Raw genomic sequence first — 17316 nt, 5'->3', positions numbered from 1 at the left:
TTAATCCAGCTATTTATTAAGTTCCATCTTGTCATCTCCCCAATTAGATTGTGAATTTCTTGAGTTCTCCTGCTATGGTGTTATACACATAGTAACTGTTGATTAAATAATTTGCCACTTGAAAGATTATAGTATTAGTGGACTTGAGGTTTGTGGGTGTCAGTGACACCTGTCTCAGAACTCACTTTATACTTAAGTTTCTGTCCCACTGCCAGGGTAGACAAAAAATGATTTTCATTCACCCTATTGGAATTTAATCTAGATTAATTTATCATTTCTAATGTATGAGAGAGAAGAGTTCTCCTGTGTTGTTACCAAGTTCATACTTTTTAAAAACATTTTAAATTTTAAAAAGAAGAGAAGCTAGAGAGCAATAAACGAGATGGGGGAGGTAGCCCAGAGATTGTAACTCAGTCACATCAAAGCATTGATTAAGAAAAGACTTAGGAGAAGCAGCCTTTGTCTGCAGCCTCTTGAAGGTTGTGATGTGAAAGAGGGAAGAGGGAAGAGGCCAGCACTAGTAGGGACTAGGAGCACAAGCTGTAAAGGGTCCCATTTGTCCCAGTGTAGGTGAGAAGATGAGCTCCTCGTCACATGGAGACAGGGACACCCCTTGTCTAGGGGCAGTAGGGATTCTTGTTCAGCCATAGCTGGCCCCCAGCTCCCAACCCGGTCATCCTCCTCAACTCATTCCCCCCCCCAGCCAATCCCATGTGCCCCCTTCTCTCCTTGTCTCCAGAAATCCCCCCCGTTTCCAATTCTCAGCCACCACAAAAGGAGCCGCTATAAACATGTTTTGTACAAATATGTTCCCCCTCCCCTTTTTTATCTCTTTATGTTATAGACCTAGCACTGGTATTTCTGGGTCAAAGGGTATGCGCAGTTCTATAGCCTTCGAGTCATGGTTCCAAATTGTTCTCTAGAATAGTTGGACCAGTTCACAACTCCACCAATGCACTAGTATCCAATTTTCCCATTTCATTTCCCATTTTTGTCATGTTAGCCAATCTGATGGGTGTGAGGTGGTGCCTCAGTGTTATAATGGGTCTTTTTTTTCCAATCTTAATATTATTTTTTCCAGTTACATGCAAAGATAGTTTTCAGCTTTTTTGTCAACATTTATTTTTGTTTGTTTGTTTTTCTTTTTTGCGGGGCAATGAGGGTTAAATGACTTGCCCAGGGTCACACAGCTAGTAAATGTCTAGTGTCTGAGTCTGGATTTGAATTCAGGTCCTCCTGAATCCAGGGCTGGTGCTCTATCCACTGCACCACCTAGCTGCCCTGTCAACATTTATTTTTATAAGATTTTGAGTTTCATATTTTCCCCCTCCCCAAGACAAAAAGCAACCTGTTATAGGTTATATGTACAATCACATTGAACATATTTCTGCATTAGTCACATTGTGAAAGAATCAGAACAAAAAGAAAACTCAAAAAAGAAAAAAAATGTAGAAATAGAATGGTTCAATCTGCATTCACATTCCACAGTTCTTTTTTCTGAATGCGGAGAACATTTTCCATCATGAGTACTTTAAAATTGTCTTGGATCATTGCACTGCTGAGAAGAGCTAAGTCTTATCACAGTTGATCATCACACGATGTTGCTGTTGCCTTGTATAATATTCTCCTGGTTCTGCTCACTTCACTCACTCAGCATCAGTCCACTTAAGTCTTTCTGGGTTTTTCTGAAATCTGCCTGCTCCTCATTTCTTACAGCATAATAGTTTTCCATTACATTTATATACCACAACATGTTCAGCCATTCCCCACTGGATGGGCATCCCCTCCGTTTCCAATTCTTTGCCACCACAAAGAGAGCTGCTGGAAATATTTTTGTACATGTGGGTTCTTTTCCCTTTTCTATGGTCTCTTTCAGATACAGACCTAGTAGTGGTATTGCTGGGTCAAAGGGTATACACAGCCTCATAGCCCTTTGGGCATGGTTTATAATGGATCATTTTTTAAAGAAGGAGGCACTAGCAGCTGGGGGGTGGGTATGGGTAGAGGGTGTTCAGGAAAAGCCTTGTGGGAAGTTATTGAACTTCTGTACCTCATTTTTCATTGTCTGTAAAATAAGAGGTTTAGACCATATTTCTAAATACTCCTCCAGCTCTGAATGTATGATTTCTATGTTAACATTTTAATAAAGAGAGGCCAAGTAATGTAAGAGAGAGCCAGAGTAGGAAGCCCAGGGTTCGAGTCTCACCCGTGACACTTGCTAGCTACTTGACTGACTCTGAACAAGTCTCTTCACTATTGGGTGCATTGGGCAACTTTAAGTTGTAGAGAAGGTGTAGGGGGATTCTCTTACCTGGGAATTTCCTCTGCTAATGAAATGCTAAGTCCATTCCCTATCCCCACCTTTGAAACAGGCCTGGGGGGTGGTCCCTGCCTCTGTTTCTTGGCTTGTTACTGCTGCTTGTGTTTACTTCCTTAAGACTCTCTCCTCGGTTCTTAGGTGCTCTCTAGTCAAATCAGTCGTCTTTTCGCTTATTAATGCCTTGATGTGAGAGAAAAACAAGTGTTTCTCTGCTCCCTAGTTGCCAAAAACACACTGGTGAAGAGATGGACAAGAGTGGATTCAGTTCCTCTTCCCAAGGGACAAAGAAGCAGTTGGTTATGTTCAGAAATAGTCTCGATTTTATCTGTTTCTCTCTGGCCTATGAAGACACTTCAGTTGAAGAAGATGATACTGAGTTTTTCCAGTAAGAAAGGCAGAATCCTGTTCTCTGAGCACTTAAAGGTTCTGTAGCCAGGTCTGAAGTTTGCTCCATGGTGCCCAGTTGCTCACAAGGTGGCAGCATCCTTACGTGGACCATGTTGGGGCCTATTAGTCATTTTGGGTTTTGTTTTTTTTTTAGATAGGCAATTGGGGTTAAGTGACTTGCCCAGGGTCACACAGCTAGTAAGTGTCAAGTGTCTGCGGCTGGATTTGAACTCAGGTCCTCCTGACTCCAGGGCCGGTGCTCTATCCGATGCGCCACCTAGCTGCCCCAGGGCCTATTAGTCGTGCTGGCAATCTTAATCCTGTGAGGCTTGAAATACCCTCTCCATGTTTCAGGAGTCCTAAAGAAATTTGAGGAGGAAGATCTGGACGACCTTCTAAGAAGAAGGCTGAGAGACTCCACTGAAACCCCTGGTGCTCTGTGGCACGTCTTCTCGGGCAAAGACACTGACAAGATTAGGGAGTTTCTTCAGAAGGTAAGTGTGGCCTGTGGTTCTTGGTATCACCCTCCTATAGTCAGTCAGCAAGCCTTTATCATGCCTGGCTCTGCTCAGGAGAAACTGTCCCCCTTCTCAGGGAGCTGATTGATATTCTACTGGGAAAGGAACTGGCCAATCAGAAGAAGGGGGCAGAGATTCCAGGGTCAGGAGCCTGCTGGAACCTAAGGAGGACCCAGCTATTCTGGGCACTTTGCTTAAAATGGAGATTTCTGGGAGGTGACAGGTCAGAGATGGGGATCCACTTCTCAATAAGGAGAGGAGGTTTTTGTCCAGTGCTTGGTTTTGGATTCCTTAAATAGCTTCTGGATTGTTTGGGGAAGAGTTAAAACTGGAAGCTTGGAAATCTGAAAACAAAAGTCTAGACCTGTTTTCTTTCTCTTGTGTTTGCCTGTTAAATAATGGGGATTTTATCTGTCAAGACTCTCATTGTTCTCTTGTTGTCCAAAAACCTCTCCTTTGGGTGGTGGTCGATGCTAGCCACCTAGAAAGGAGGCTAGTGGAGGTGGTGAGCTCTGTATCTTTGCGGTGTGATTGTTTCCACCCTGCGTTCTGGCCTGGAAACAAGGTCTTGGTGGTGGTTGTGTCTGCTTGCTGTTGGTTCCTTGTTCTCCAAACCAGACATCAGTCTCTTTCTCCTCTGTTCTGTGCTGGCTCACCTGTCAATCTCATCAACTTCCATAGATTTAACCCTAAATCTGCCTGTCTTGTCCCAGTTTCTCTGCTGTTCTCCAGTAGACAATTTTAAGCTCTACACGTCCCAAACAGAACTTCTCATCCATTATGTGCTAATATTTGTAAAAAGTACACAGCACGATGGGCGGCACGCAGTAGTTACTACCTAAATACTTCTTCCTTCCCCTAAGCCCCGCAATCCTCCCCTCCCCTCCTAATTTCCTTCCCTCCTCCCAGTCCCTTGGGCTTATATCCTCTGTATTAGCCTCTTCACCTCCAGGTCTAAGCTGTTGACAAGGCCTGGCTACTGCACCACCTCTTGAATACACCCCTTCTTTCCTCTGACACAGACCCTCATCGCCTCAGGCCTAGACCACTGCCATAGCCGCTGAGGGGTCTAACTCACTCCAACACCCCCCCAGGCACTGGAGTGGTTTTCCTAAAGCAGAGGTGCTGCTTTGTTCCTCCCTCCCTCCATGGACACATTCAGTAGCTTCCTCTCACCTGCAGGATCAAGTATCTGCTCTGTTGGGCATTCAGGGCCCTTCATACCCCACGCCCTCCCCAAGCCTTTTTCTAGCATGGCCGGACTTCTCTGGGCTGTTCCTCAAACAAGATGCTCCATCTCTCAGCTCAGGCCTTTTCTGATCTCTCTGACTGTGCCCCATGTATGGAGTGCTCTCCTCTTTACCTGCTGAGCTCTCTGGCTTCCTTCAGATCCCAGCCCCTTTTCTCCATTCATTATTTCCTATTTATGGAGCTTGCTTTGTATAGATGTGTTTACATGTCTCCCCCATGAGTATGTGAAGTTCTTCAGGGCAGGGCCTGGCGTTTGCCTCTTTATGTATCCCCAGCACTTTAGCGCAGTGCACATAGCAGGTGCTTAATAAATGTTTGTTGGCTAAATGCCAAAGAGGGAACACTCCACTGGGTTTCACAATATTCATTCATTCATTCATTCATTCATTTATTTTTATAAAATAAAAGGAGAGAGGGATATATGGTTGGGAGACAGTGTCACTATGGCGTAAGAGAAGAGATGGTCGTTTTATGTGTTTACAAACAAAGCTGTCCATGCAACTGGGAGGGGAAACAACAGAGGAAGGAGTGCCTGGAGTTTGAATAGCACCCATCCATATCGGTATATCATCTTTGTTCCTTGCGGACCAGGGTCTTTGTGTGTAGCCACACCGCATTCCTGATGTAGGAAGCAGAGTAGCTTTTTTCTTGGAAAACTTTAAGGGTTCCTTGGGGGTTAGGTAGGGTCTTTGAGTTTCTTGGGGTCCTGTGTCCCACTACATTTTCCCCGTCTCTTATTTCTGGGGAGAAAGGGGTGAACATCCATCTTCTGTAGATTCTTCAAGGCCAAAAACTGGGGCATAGAGATGTCCCTATCGATTAAGCAGAGAGGGAGAAAAAGGTGTTGTGGACATGGTCCAAGGGTCCCAGGGGCATCGCTGTGTCTTGAGTGAAAGCTTATTCCTAGAAGCAACTAGAGAAGTGACAGTATTACAGATAAAAGGTCTGCACAGCAAGATGCATGCAATGATCAAAGTTAGAGTTATGGAAGGAGCAAGTAGTGCTCCTGCTTCTCCTAATTGAACTAGGGCATCATCACTGCAGGTAACAGAGAATTCAGAAGGTATGGGGAGAGCCCAGAGGATTCTACCTTTCCCGAGGATTGGGGATGCCAGGTGGAATGTTTTAGCTATTGTCTGAGTAATTAGAGATATGAAGGCCAGGACCATTACCACTCGGGAGTGATTTGGGAAGGCCAAACCTAGGAATTATTTCATTGAGAAGGGCTTTTGTTATATCCTGTGCTTTTTCTGTTCTGCTGGAAAAGGCTTCTACCCATCCACTCACAGAGACTAAAAGCACCCTATACCTTTTGCAAGGAAGTAGGTGAGTAAAATCGATCTACCAATCTTAGGGTCAAAAGACTTAACAAAATACAATGGAACGTAGATCATGTTCACATGCAGTTTTATAAATCGGTATGCTATCCCCAGAGATCCTTATGCATAGTCAGTTTGAGTTTGGTATCATAGCTGTAGGAAACTTAGAACCCTGGAGCGGAATCATGCCTTACCTTAAAGACAGAAAATGAAGGAACATAGATGGGTTTGCTTCCAAGTCTGTCACCTCCACGGAGGACATGATCCTTGGTGCTACTCCGGAGAGCTTTGTTCTTCTGGCTGACAGAAGTCTCTTGTTCTGCCAACCTGCCTAGGCCCAGAGGCAGTCATTTTTCACACCTGAATGGTCTCTGCTTCCACTGGCGTCCACATGCCCGTACACTACTGCTGCAGACCATTAGCCTTCTACAACTTTTGTCAAGGGCTTTGAATGTTATTTTATCCCCTGCAACAATGGGCTATTGTCTTGTGTATTCCTTTAAAGGATGCAAATCCATAATTGCAGTTAAGTCATTAGTTGGTGAAAGCTATATGCTAAAGTAGACTTTTCTGGTGTTGAGAACATGAGTGATGTATGGCAAGCAGCAAAGCTAGAGAAGGATTGATCTGCTCCTCCCCCATCCAGAGAGCCAGAAGGCAGGATGCTTAAGGGAGGCAGTTGAACGTGGGCATCTGCTTTTGTGAAGTGATCTTGTTTTCAGGGGGTTGCTTTGGCCAGAGATCCAGGTGACACAAGTCCAGTGGACAGGACAACAGAGAATAAACAGTAGAGTGTGTCATCTTCGCTCCACTTAATTGGGTTTCTGTCATTCATTTAGGCCCTAATCGAGGTCTCTTTTTTGTTTGACTCAAGACCTTGTGAACAGGTTATTGTTGCTTGAAAAACAAAATGATCCCTTTGCCCTCCCTCTTAAGCTGGATGTGCGATCCATATATGTCGCTCCACTTTCTAGATTGCAAGAGAACAAGGCCTTGAAGTCCTACCAGAGCACGACCCGATCCGTGACCAGAGCTGGTACGTGAACAAGAGGCTGCGTCAGAGGCTGCTTGAAGAGTACGGAGTGAAGACCTGCACCCTCGTCCAGTTTCTCGGTGATGCGATCATCTTGCCGGCAGGCGCGCTGCATCAGGTAGGAACAGAGCCGAACCTGCGGCTGAGAGACCCTGCGTGGGGTCAGATGGCCGTGCGGCTCCACGAGGGTTTGTTCACCTTCCGCTTACTCCGCCACTCTCAGAGGCTGAGCATTGCTGCGATTTGTCACTTTGTAATTGGTGTTTGCCTAATGTCATGGGTCGTGTTTGGGCTTTGGTCTTTGTTTTCCTGAGAAGTGGAAAGGGACACGTGGTGGAATTCATTTTTTAAAATACTCACTGTTGTGAGATTATAAGAGGAAAACAGGACTGACACTCAGGGGGCCAAGCTCTGGCTGCCCAGTGCCCACAGAACATCTCGGCTGAGAAACAAAAACCCAGCTGGCGGAGGCTGGTCCTCCCTGCAGCGCAATGCAACGCAGGCTGGAGGAGCACTAGCCTCCAGACCATGGTGGAGTTAGTTCATGGGAGCAGGGAGCAAACTCTCCAGCTCTCCCTCTCCACTGCCTGACATCGGTGAGGCCACAAGGACTTCATCAATCAGGTAGGGGGCGAGGGGGAGGGCGGCATGGCCGTGTCTGTGTCGTCGTCGGTTCTGTGGGACCACATTTCCCAAGGTGATTCTGAGATCCTGGCCAGTCAGCTTGGGTACAGGCGGGTGATGGCTGATGAGGTTACATTGCTTTTGAACTGCATTGAGGAGACTTGGAGTGAGGTGTGATGCCTGAATTCATGTCCTCTGAAGTAGACAGAAAGGTTTCGTGTGCTTTTTTGGTGGTGGTTTTGAATAGCTCTGTGCAGTCCTTAAGGTCCAAAGCACTGGTCTTCAGGGGCTTCTGTTTCCTTTACTTCACGGGGTTTGAGATAAAGTAGCAGGTGCAAGTAACTAGTGAGACCCTGAAGAGCTATGGTTTGCGTCTTGGAAAACATGTGCCCCAGGAGCCCTGAATACAGGGGAGAGTCCTAGGCCCATCCCAGCCGGTTCCCGCCCGCTACGGGGCTGAGCAAGTGAGGAATCGTGGGGCCTGAGGCCATAGCCTCAGCTTGGGAGTCTAGACCGAGTCCACTTGGCTCATCTTGGACCAGTTCTGTAGAACAGGGAAGTCCTGTCAGACTGCATGGACTGCTCTTACACACTTGGGCTTTGAGTTCCTTCATGGCCAGTGGGCACATGTTTTTCCTTAATGCTTAATAAATTTATTGATTGATTGATTTGAATTTTTTTTACATTTAGTTCTAGTAAAAACAGAATTTGAGCTAAGACATTATTTTCCCATCTGAATCTAGTGATGAATGGCTACTAGTGTGTGAAGGAAGGGACTGAGGTATGATTGTGGGATAGAGGGGTTCTCCCCCACCAAGGGATATGACTGATAAATGCTGACATCACCCAGGGCCACTCCAGGCATGGGACTAAGTAGAAGGATGCAGAGGAAGGCACCCAAAAGCCCTTGCTCTTCACTGTGTCGTCATCACTGTTGGAATTGTCCAGATTAAGTCTTCTAAAGGCTCCTGACAAGTTTGAAGATTCTCTTTTTCTTAAAGGCCTGCTGTCTATAGTGACAAGAGCTACCAATGCTGATTCTTTAAGGCAGGAGTGAACAGGATAAGAAACTGAAGGCCAGAAAAGAGAGACAGGGGTGGGATAGCGCGTTCATAGAACTATAATCCACTTTGAAAATGAAACGTGATCCACACATGGCTAACCCTGAACTTGAAACAACTGCTGTCAATCAAGACAAGTATGTGAGGTTCCTTTTGGTATCAGGAACATAGGGCTCGGCTGGCGATAGAAAGAGGTGGTGTTTTGTGCACTTTGTCCGTCATAGACGGTCCTGAGCCCAGGAGAGAACATGGTGGACAGGGCGAAGCTCCTTCCTGCTCTTCTCCCCTCCCCCATCCCCTTCTCCAAATACCCTGTTTTTTTCTATAATGAGTTAGGATTTCGTTGTGGGCCAATCTGAATCTTTATATCCCTTGAGTTAACTTTGAAAAGGAAGCCAAAAAACCGCTATGATTATGAATCTTAACAACTCCCTCTCTCCCCCCTCCCACCAATGCCTTAACAATTGAGAGCAATTGGAGAAAATTCTTAAAACGCGTAGACCCTAGAGCTTCAGCCTTGAAAATAGATTTTCTGGCTTCCTGTGAGTCCCACCTACGATCAGACCTTCTGTGAGAAGCCATTCCCAAGCCCCATTAATTCTAGTGTCTTCTCCCTATTGGTTATTTCTAGTTTATCCTGAGTGCATAGTTATTTAAATTTTGTCTTCCTCCTTTAGACCGAGCTCCTTAAGAGCAGAGACTGTCTCTTGTCTTCTTTGGTGCCCCCATCATTTAATACAGTGCCTGTAATATAGTAGGTGCTTGGTAAATGCTCACTGACTGAACAAGATAAGACAGTGGCCTGACTCCAAATGGAAAATAATTTAGGTGGGAGCAAATTAACTTCAGGGAAGCAGGTGCTGCTCTCTTGTACCAGAGAGGGAAGCTAGGGAGTTTCCTGCTGAGGACAGCACCTTTCATGCTTCATTATAAGCTGCCCAAAAGAATAACTGAAGATTGAGCCAAGAATAGATTCACTGGTGGTAGAGGAAGGAAGGACGTGGAGAATTGAAATCCTTGAGTTGTTCAGAATCCTTGCTCGTTCAAAGTCCTCGTTCGTCGTCTCAAAGTACTCTTCTCTGCCTATCACAGTAACTGCTAAGAACAGGCAGACTGAGCTACGGCTCCTCATTTAACCTTACTCTCCTTTGGTAAAAATAAATGTCAAATAGCCAAAAAGCCAGAGAGGGAGGGGAAGAGCACCAAGAAGCTGATGAAGAAGAGATTAGCCAAAGGATTTTTCCCAGTGAACGTTACAAATGTGCTTGCTTTCAAAAAGGACTTGATAGTTACAAATTCCTAGCTGGACTGATTGCCTTCTGGGTGCCATCATTTTATAAATTGCTTTAACTCTCATCAAACAAACCCTGAGAGGTAAATAAGTACAAATATTGAATACAGCTTTATGTTTGAATCTCGGTTCTTGTTCCTGCCTGATTCGCCTTGAACAAGTAATTTCTCTGGGCTTTAGCTCCCTCGAGATCTCTGCTGACTCTGATTTCATACGGGGCTTAGCACGGTGCTTTGTAACTTGCCTTGGACTCTATTTTATGTCCATGTTGTGCCTGACAGGGACCATTAAGCTCTAGGGAAAGAGTCCTCTTCATCTTGCAGTCCCCTGGGTCACTGAGCAAAGGCTTTTGTTACAGTTTTATGTTTTCTTCTGGGGACAGGTGCAGAATTTTCACAGCTGCATTCAGGTGACTGAAGACTTTGTGTCTCCAGAACATCTTGTACAATCATTTCACTTAACGCAGGAACTGAGGCTGCTGAAACAGGAAATCAACTATGATGACAAACTGCAGGTAAGGCCTGGATGCCTGAGGGAGTCTGCCTCTCAGCAGCATTAGCACCGTGACCACAAAGGCTGCTTAAAGCCCGAGTGTTCGTGGCAGCTACGCTCAAGTCTCAGTCTCAGTCTCAGTCTCAGTCTCAGTCTCAGTCTCTCTCTCTCTCTCTCTCTCTCTCTCTCTCTCTCTCTCTCGGTCTTGCAGAACAATGCTCTTCACCCCTAGTTGCTCTGACTAACATGGACTTTCCATTTAGTAATTTTCCAGTTGAAGTGACTGGAATTCCAACATTTCTTTCAGGTAAAGAATATTTTATACCACGCAGTTAAAGAAGTGGTAAGAGCTTTGAAGGCGCATGAAGAGGAAATGGAAGATCTGGAGGAGAAGTGAAGTGCTCCACGATTGGATTGGGGCACTCAGCCCTGATGTGAAGATCAGTGTGCACGCTCACTTAATCACCAGCGCTGAGGAGCTGGGTTCAGAGTCACCGCCACAGCATAGGGTCATGTGTTACAGCTTCTGTGATTTGGTGTTCGTCACAAAAACAAAGGCAGCGCCCTGCTGCCGTCACTGTATTATAGTGTACATGGAGTTTGTGAACATGTTCGATGTAAAATGGATGTATTTATTTTTGAAAAAAAAAAAAAGACAAAAATTCTATGTTCTATTGTTGATCTGTTGTAAATGTGATCGTTGTACAGTTTGCTATAATAACTGATATTTTTCACTACATTGAGACAGTTACTGTGAGAGTAGTACACAAGCACCAGCTATTGCCTGCATCTGGGAACTTGCTGCATCGCACAGCGGTCATTTGTCATCATCTGATTTACTGCCAAATAAATGTGTAAAGTTTGTAAAGTGCAAAGTGTATTCATTAGATGTTAAATACGCTTCTGGGCTTCATTGAAGCTATTCATATTCAGTGTACAATTCAACATTTTCAAAAGGTGTAATTTATTTAAAATTGTCTCATTTTGGTAAAATGTATGTGGAACTTTTAAAGCTAAATATTAAACTAAATATGCTATGTAAATATATACATATACACATTCAATGATGTATTTTTTTAAACATTGGCTTGCTTTATTTGTTAAAAAGTGCAAGTGTTACACATGGCTTTGTACATTGAAGTTGCAAGGGGTTTTACATTTTCCATTAAAATGACTTTATCATATGTTGGTTTGCTGTCTGTTTGTCCAGTTTGTGTACTGGATGGTGGTGGCTTTCATGAGACTGTGCCATGGCTTTCATTTTCATGCTTTTTCCTTCCCTAGCTTTCTTGTGAAACTTTGATCTTGGAAATAGACTAATTGTCCATTTGTATATGACTACATGGTGAAAAACATACTTCATTTTGGTGTCTTGTTTTTGGTTTTTTATTCCATGGGACAACTTCAATTGGCATGGGGATTCACTTCTAAATTACCAAAATTTTCATGTGTAAGAATAAATTCCATTTCATTTTTGCATTTCTGATTAGTGTTTTAATTTCTCTCAAGAAAACCAGTAATCTGAGGAGTAAAAAATCATTAACCCAAAATCATTCATTGCTGAGCTGTTCCATGCTGTACGGTGACTACTGGACTAGCTCTCTCTCTGTCCCCAGTGAGAACAGTCTTTCCCTTCCCCACATCAAATCCAGGAGCGAGCAAGCAAGCTTTGACTGCTGGCTCTGCCTTGGCCCACCCTCACCACTCCCATCCAAATGAGCTGTCCTGTCCCCAGACCCACCACCATGACTTTGGAGTGGCAGGGTCAGGGTTGACTTTTACTCAGCTCCCAAACTTGTGCGCTGCCTGACCACTTTGTGGCTGCCGTCTGATCTGGCGTTCCCTCACCCACTGTATTCGTGCCGCCTTCTCTTTGATCAGTGGCTGTTGGCAGCCAGATACTTAGCAAGTTCTATTTTATCCAATTTAAGTTTCACAATGATGACAATCTCTATGTGTATAGCATAGCGTTTTGTCTTCTAGAGTTCTTGCACCTGCTAATTTGGCCCTCACCTACCTGTCCATCTATGTGGCAGTTGTTCCCCTTACAAAATATGGTGAGGTGCACAGACAGTCCACCAACTTGAATGTGAATACTGTTTCTGTCTTCTCCTCCCCACATTTGCAGGCATGCTGTGGATATCCTACTCCCTACGGTCACCCCAGGTCACCTTGGCCCCTGCTTCAGGAGATCAGCCAAGGGGAAAGAACTTGACCTGGGTTCAAATTCTGGCTCTGCTGTCTTAGCCATGTAACTTGGAGCAACTAATGTGGGCTTTCCTGTTTTCTCGTCTATAAAATGATGAGGTTGGACTGGAAGGTTTTTCAAGCCCAAGTCCTATCTTTAAAAGAGGAGCAATCGGTGGAGGACCCCTTCATGCCAGCCAGCCTACTGCATTGCCAACTTCCTTAAGAGAAACGTCGAGGGGAGAGGAGGGGTTCTTGGCTAGAAGAGAGCTGTTGATATTGAAGAGTCTCCTCAGCTTTCATTGTTACAGTGTTAAACCTTGCTATAAAAACGCCTCCCTTCCCTCTCCGTTTTATCCAGTAACCTCTTAGGGCAGCAAAAGTGTTTTCTCTTTAAAACTTAGGAGCAGTGAGCAGCCCTTCAGGACCTGTTGAGCCCTGCAAATAGAGAGCAAGTGTGGAGTCGAGACGGTCTCCATCCTTTCAGGTAAAAATACCGATGCTTTTCTGATATGTTCAGTCACTGAAATCTGCACAGGGGCTCTAGACAAATACTTTTGCTATTAGTACGGCCGCTAGAGCCTCTTTCCCCAGGAATGTTCATGGCAATCGGATGAGATTTTCTTCCTGTCCCAACCCATAATATAGCATCCCTATGGAGACCTCCCCAATGTGGCCACAGAACGTGTTCCTTCCCTCCTTTCCCCTCGAGCTTGTGCTCTCGGGGCATCTTGCCTGACTTGCAACCTCCTGTGACTGTCTGAGCCTCTGCTGCAGATTTTAGGCTTGGTTTGGCCCACTTGACAACGATAGTTAGAGGAACGAGTCCATTGTTTCGAATGTTGATTGTCTGTTGCTTTGGAAGGTAGGGCTGTGCCCATTAACTCTTCCTTGGAGAGGGGCAGGTGACGGGCAGCAGCAGAGGCAGGTTGTGGTTGTACTAAAGGCTGCTAGTGTCGTCCCTTGTAAAGTGACGTTCCATCTATGCTTCTCTTCTGATTTAGAGATGTTTCCAGTTTAGAATATGAGGTCCCTGGAAGTAAGAACTCTTTGGGCTCTTCCTTTGGACTCCCCAAAGGTTAGCACTGTGCAGGCACGTAGGAGAGCTTAATAAACACTGACTTGTCGATTGATTCATTAGGTCTGAGAGAGATTACTGAGGGAGCTTCCGGTCCATCTTTCAGCTGCCAGAGTGACTTAGTATAGGTCTGGTGGGACCCCCCTGATCTTCTGGATCAAATCGAAAACCCTGTTTGCATGCAGCCCTCCTTAGACCTTAAACTCTTCTTGACAAAGTCTCTGTCATCCAGTGAGAGTCCTCCTGGACACTGGACATTCTCCCTGGTGGTCCCCCATCCCTGGATTGCTCTGCCTTCTTATCTTCCACTCCTGGCTTTCTTTGCCTTCCAATCTTATCTTCAATCCCACCTTCTGCAGGAAGCCTTTCCGGGTCTTGGCCATCTCCAGTGTATATTGTTACGTATTGTGTTTGTGTGTGATTGTTTGCTTCTCTGGGGACTTTTGTATCTTGTAACTAGTGCAGTCCCTTGTATATAATAATAAGTGCTTTGTAAATGCCTCTTGTATTGGCATGACCCGGGAAGTGGATTGTTTGTTTGGAGGAAAGAGCAGCTTGTGGGTGTTCTGGGAAGCCGGCCCTCTAGCGAGAGAAGAGGTACTTCCTTGGACAGAACTGTCCTCTTGGAGAAAAAAGCCTAATCACGTAACCTTGGAGTAAATAGGAAAGGTTCAGAGTTGCTGAAGTCTGGATTTTTCGCTACCATGTTGTTCATTGAGTGCAAGTCAGCTAGGAGCAGGGTGGTTTGCTCCTTGTAAGTGGAATCTAGGGCCTAGAGCCCTTTCTCATTGTGGAGAAGGGAGTATTATGAAAGTCTCAGGATATGAGGATTGTATGAGTCATTTCTAGGGGCTCCTAGAAGTCATTTGTGTTGGTGATGTTCCCTCTCAAGGGGCATGTGAAGGCTATTCTGTACCTCCTATGATGATGACCTTGAGTGCTTGCATGGGATTGAGGCCCTCACCAGGGGAGACCTAGATGAGAACTCCATTTGGAAGGCCTGGGTGAGGGCAGCAGGAGCCAGAGAGATGATCTGGGAGGGAGCTCCCCCCCCCAGACTGAGCCCATTCCATGGACGGCTGGAGTTTGAGCATCTGGGCCACAGGTTACATTGAATCATAACAGACCCTCCTTGGAATAGAGGAGACGAGAGCAGGTCGGTTCTTTAGTCCCCAGGTTGGGGATGACGTTCCTCAATAGTACTGTTGTCTTCGGCTTCTCTATGTGCGTGGGCTCGCATGTGTAGGGCTGGAGGGGACCGCGGAGTGAGGCGGTGCTGCTGAACCAGGCTAGGTAGGCAATGTGCGTGTTTTCCTTCCCAGCTCTTTTCTTCTTGTCCTGGGAAGCCCGGAGGGCAGGGACTAATTCCCATCTGACTTTCTTGTTTCCCACATCTTCTGATTTTGCTGCTGGGCTTCATGGGCCCAGTTATCTCATGCCAGATGGGCTGAGTGATCCCTCTAGCTAGGAGCACAAGGCCGTGAAGTAACTAGTCTGCAGGCTTTTCTCCCACTTGGAATAAGTTCTTTTCCAGTTCATTTTCTTTGAGTGGGGGAAAGAGTGACTGAAAACAGAAAAGGCGCTCTGAGGAATGGCACAGTAAGCTCCTTATGGGAGCCCAGCTCCGGGCTGGCTGGAAGGTGGTCGTCCTTGCCCGATGATCCCTTTTCCCCAGCAGACTGTGTGTGCTGTGTGATCACCAGCACCACCATTCTACCGGGGGAGAGTTGCCAGGAAAATTACATGGTTATTCTGTTAGGACCTGAGGATTAGGGGCTAGAAGGGACCTTAGAAATGGGGGCCAACCCCCTCATTTGACAGATTGGAAACAGGTGCCAAAACGGGATGTAATTTTCCTGCTATCTTCTGTGCTTTACAAGGAGAAGCAGGCTGGATAGAAATGCAGGTCTGCCCACTCCAAGGTCCATCTTGCCCTTCCTATAACACTGTCGTCTTAGTTTCCTAAGACACCCTGAGTCGGCTTCATTTCCTGACTGATCACCCCAGCTTCCCTAAGTCAGTGGCTGAACTTGCAGCCATGGGCTCTCTGGAGGTTTCAGGGGTCACTCTCTATCATGATTCCAGGATTCTCCTAAGATTCTCCAACTGGATCTTTTCACAAAGCACCGGTTGGCTTTCAGACCTAGGGAGAGGACAAAACAATTGTTGGCAAGCTTGAGCTCTCCCTGGTTGCAGACAAAGTATTTTTTCCCCTCTTGGCTGAGGAAGTTTTCACAGCTGACTTCAGCTGCTCTCAACTGATCCTCTGTAAATGAGCCAAGAGGTGGTGTTCCAACCAGGGCGGACAGCTGCAGCTCTCCCAGCCCGGCCTCCATGGCCTGCCTTTGTTTCTCCTGCTGTCTGCCCCTCTAAACTGAAACTCACGGAGTCTTGTGGCCGGTCCAGGACAAGCCCAAGACAAAGTGGACCCTGTAACGGGGGTTCAGACACGGACTTCTTTGTAACATGATAAATATCCAGAAGCTGTGTGTGTGTTCTTGTATCTTTCCCTTGTAGCCTCATATTGGCCCATTCTTTAAGGGTCGTCCTGCCCTGGTGAGGAACTTGTAGATGAGATCTGGAATAATGATAAATGGGTTAGTGAACGCTGAGATGTGACAGGCTCAGATGGGGAGTGGCTGCTCTGAAAAAAAAATCAAAATGAAAAGTTTGAAAATGAAAGGGATGTTGAGGTAGCCACGGAAAAGAAGAGAGACCAGGTGAGCAGACTGGGTTATAATAAGGGCATATGGAAAACAGGCAGTAGAAGGAATAGGATCACAGCAGAAAGATGCTGGGTTCTTTTCTAGTACAGAGGCCCAGGTTCCATTCCTGGCCCAGCACCTCACTGCCTGTGTAACCTCATGTCCTTTATCCCTCTGCAAAGTGAGGGACTCTAGGCTACAAAAATGAGCCTAAAAGCTTTGAATCCATGGTCCTGTGACCATCCTGTTTGTTTGGGTTCAGTGGTGACAAAGGCCTCAGGTCAGAGGCAGCACCTTGAGACAGTCATCAGGCGCCCCTGACTTCTTCCTTATTGTATTGTTAAGGAAACTGAGGCACAGAGAGAGGATGTGGCCCACAAGGTTACACATAGAAAGTAGCAAAAACTGGAATTTGAACCCGGGTTTTTTGGCTCCAAGCCTAGTACATTGTCTATGGTATCTGCTATGTGCTTTGTCACGAGTATGATGAGCCCTTTAGGGTACAAATGTGTTGGTTTGAGATGGGCTTGGAGACCTGTGTAAATTAAACTGCTGTAAATGTGCATTAATTAGGCTCCAGGGAACTAATGTGGGCAGAGCATTTTGTAAATCTTGAGGTGCCGTAGAAATGTGTTGTTCATGACTAATGTGGAAATATGTTTAACATGATTGTAATGTATAACCTATATCAAATTGCTTGCTGTCCTCGGGAGGTGGGAGGGAAGGAAAGGGTGGGGGAAAATCTGGAACTCAAAATCGTATCTTTATGTGTATTTGGACAAAAAAAAATAAATAAAGCAAACGAAAAGGAATAAAAAAAAGAAATGTTGTCATAGTCTTCTTATTCGACAACGCTCAGTATCTGCCGGCCCTTCTGTGAATGTGGTTTTCTCTCAGGATAACGTGGGAGATGATCTCTGGGGATTTAGGGCTAGAAGAAACCTTAGAGAGGATTCTAGTCTATCCACCCTCCACCTTATTTTACAAGTGAGGGAGGTGAAGCCGAGGGGGGCGGGGATTGACTTGTCCAAGGTCACGTGTGTAGGTGGC

The 17316-nt window shown here is 45.7% G+C and overlaps 1 protein-coding gene across 1 annotated transcript in view; it reads left to right on the top strand.

Moving 5' to 3' along the window:
• Window positions 1-17029, top strand: part of JMJD1C (jumonji domain containing 1C) — a 124383-nt gene extending 107354 nt beyond the window's left edge. The window contains exons 22-25 of the mRNA XM_043981510.1: window positions 3062-3201; window positions 6770-6946; window positions 10187-10318; window positions 10604-17029. Of these exons, the coding sequence (XP_043837445.1) occupies window positions 3062-3201; window positions 6770-6946; window positions 10187-10318; window positions 10604-10693 (539 nt within the window). The 3' untranslated portion in view covers window positions 10694-17029. The remainder of the gene's footprint in view (window positions 1-3061; window positions 3202-6769; window positions 6947-10186; window positions 10319-10603) is intronic.
• Window positions 17030-17316: the final 287 nt, after the last annotated feature.

The sequence above is a fragment of the Dromiciops gliroides genome, chromosome 2 (assembly GCF_019393635.1).
Source record: "Dromiciops gliroides isolate mDroGli1 chromosome 2, mDroGli1.pri, whole genome shotgun sequence".
NCBI classification, from domain to species: domain Eukaryota; kingdom Metazoa; phylum Chordata; class Mammalia; order Microbiotheria; family Microbiotheriidae; genus Dromiciops; species Dromiciops gliroides.
Note: the sequence above shows the minus strand (reverse complement) of the source record. Positions and strands in the feature narration are given on the sequence as shown.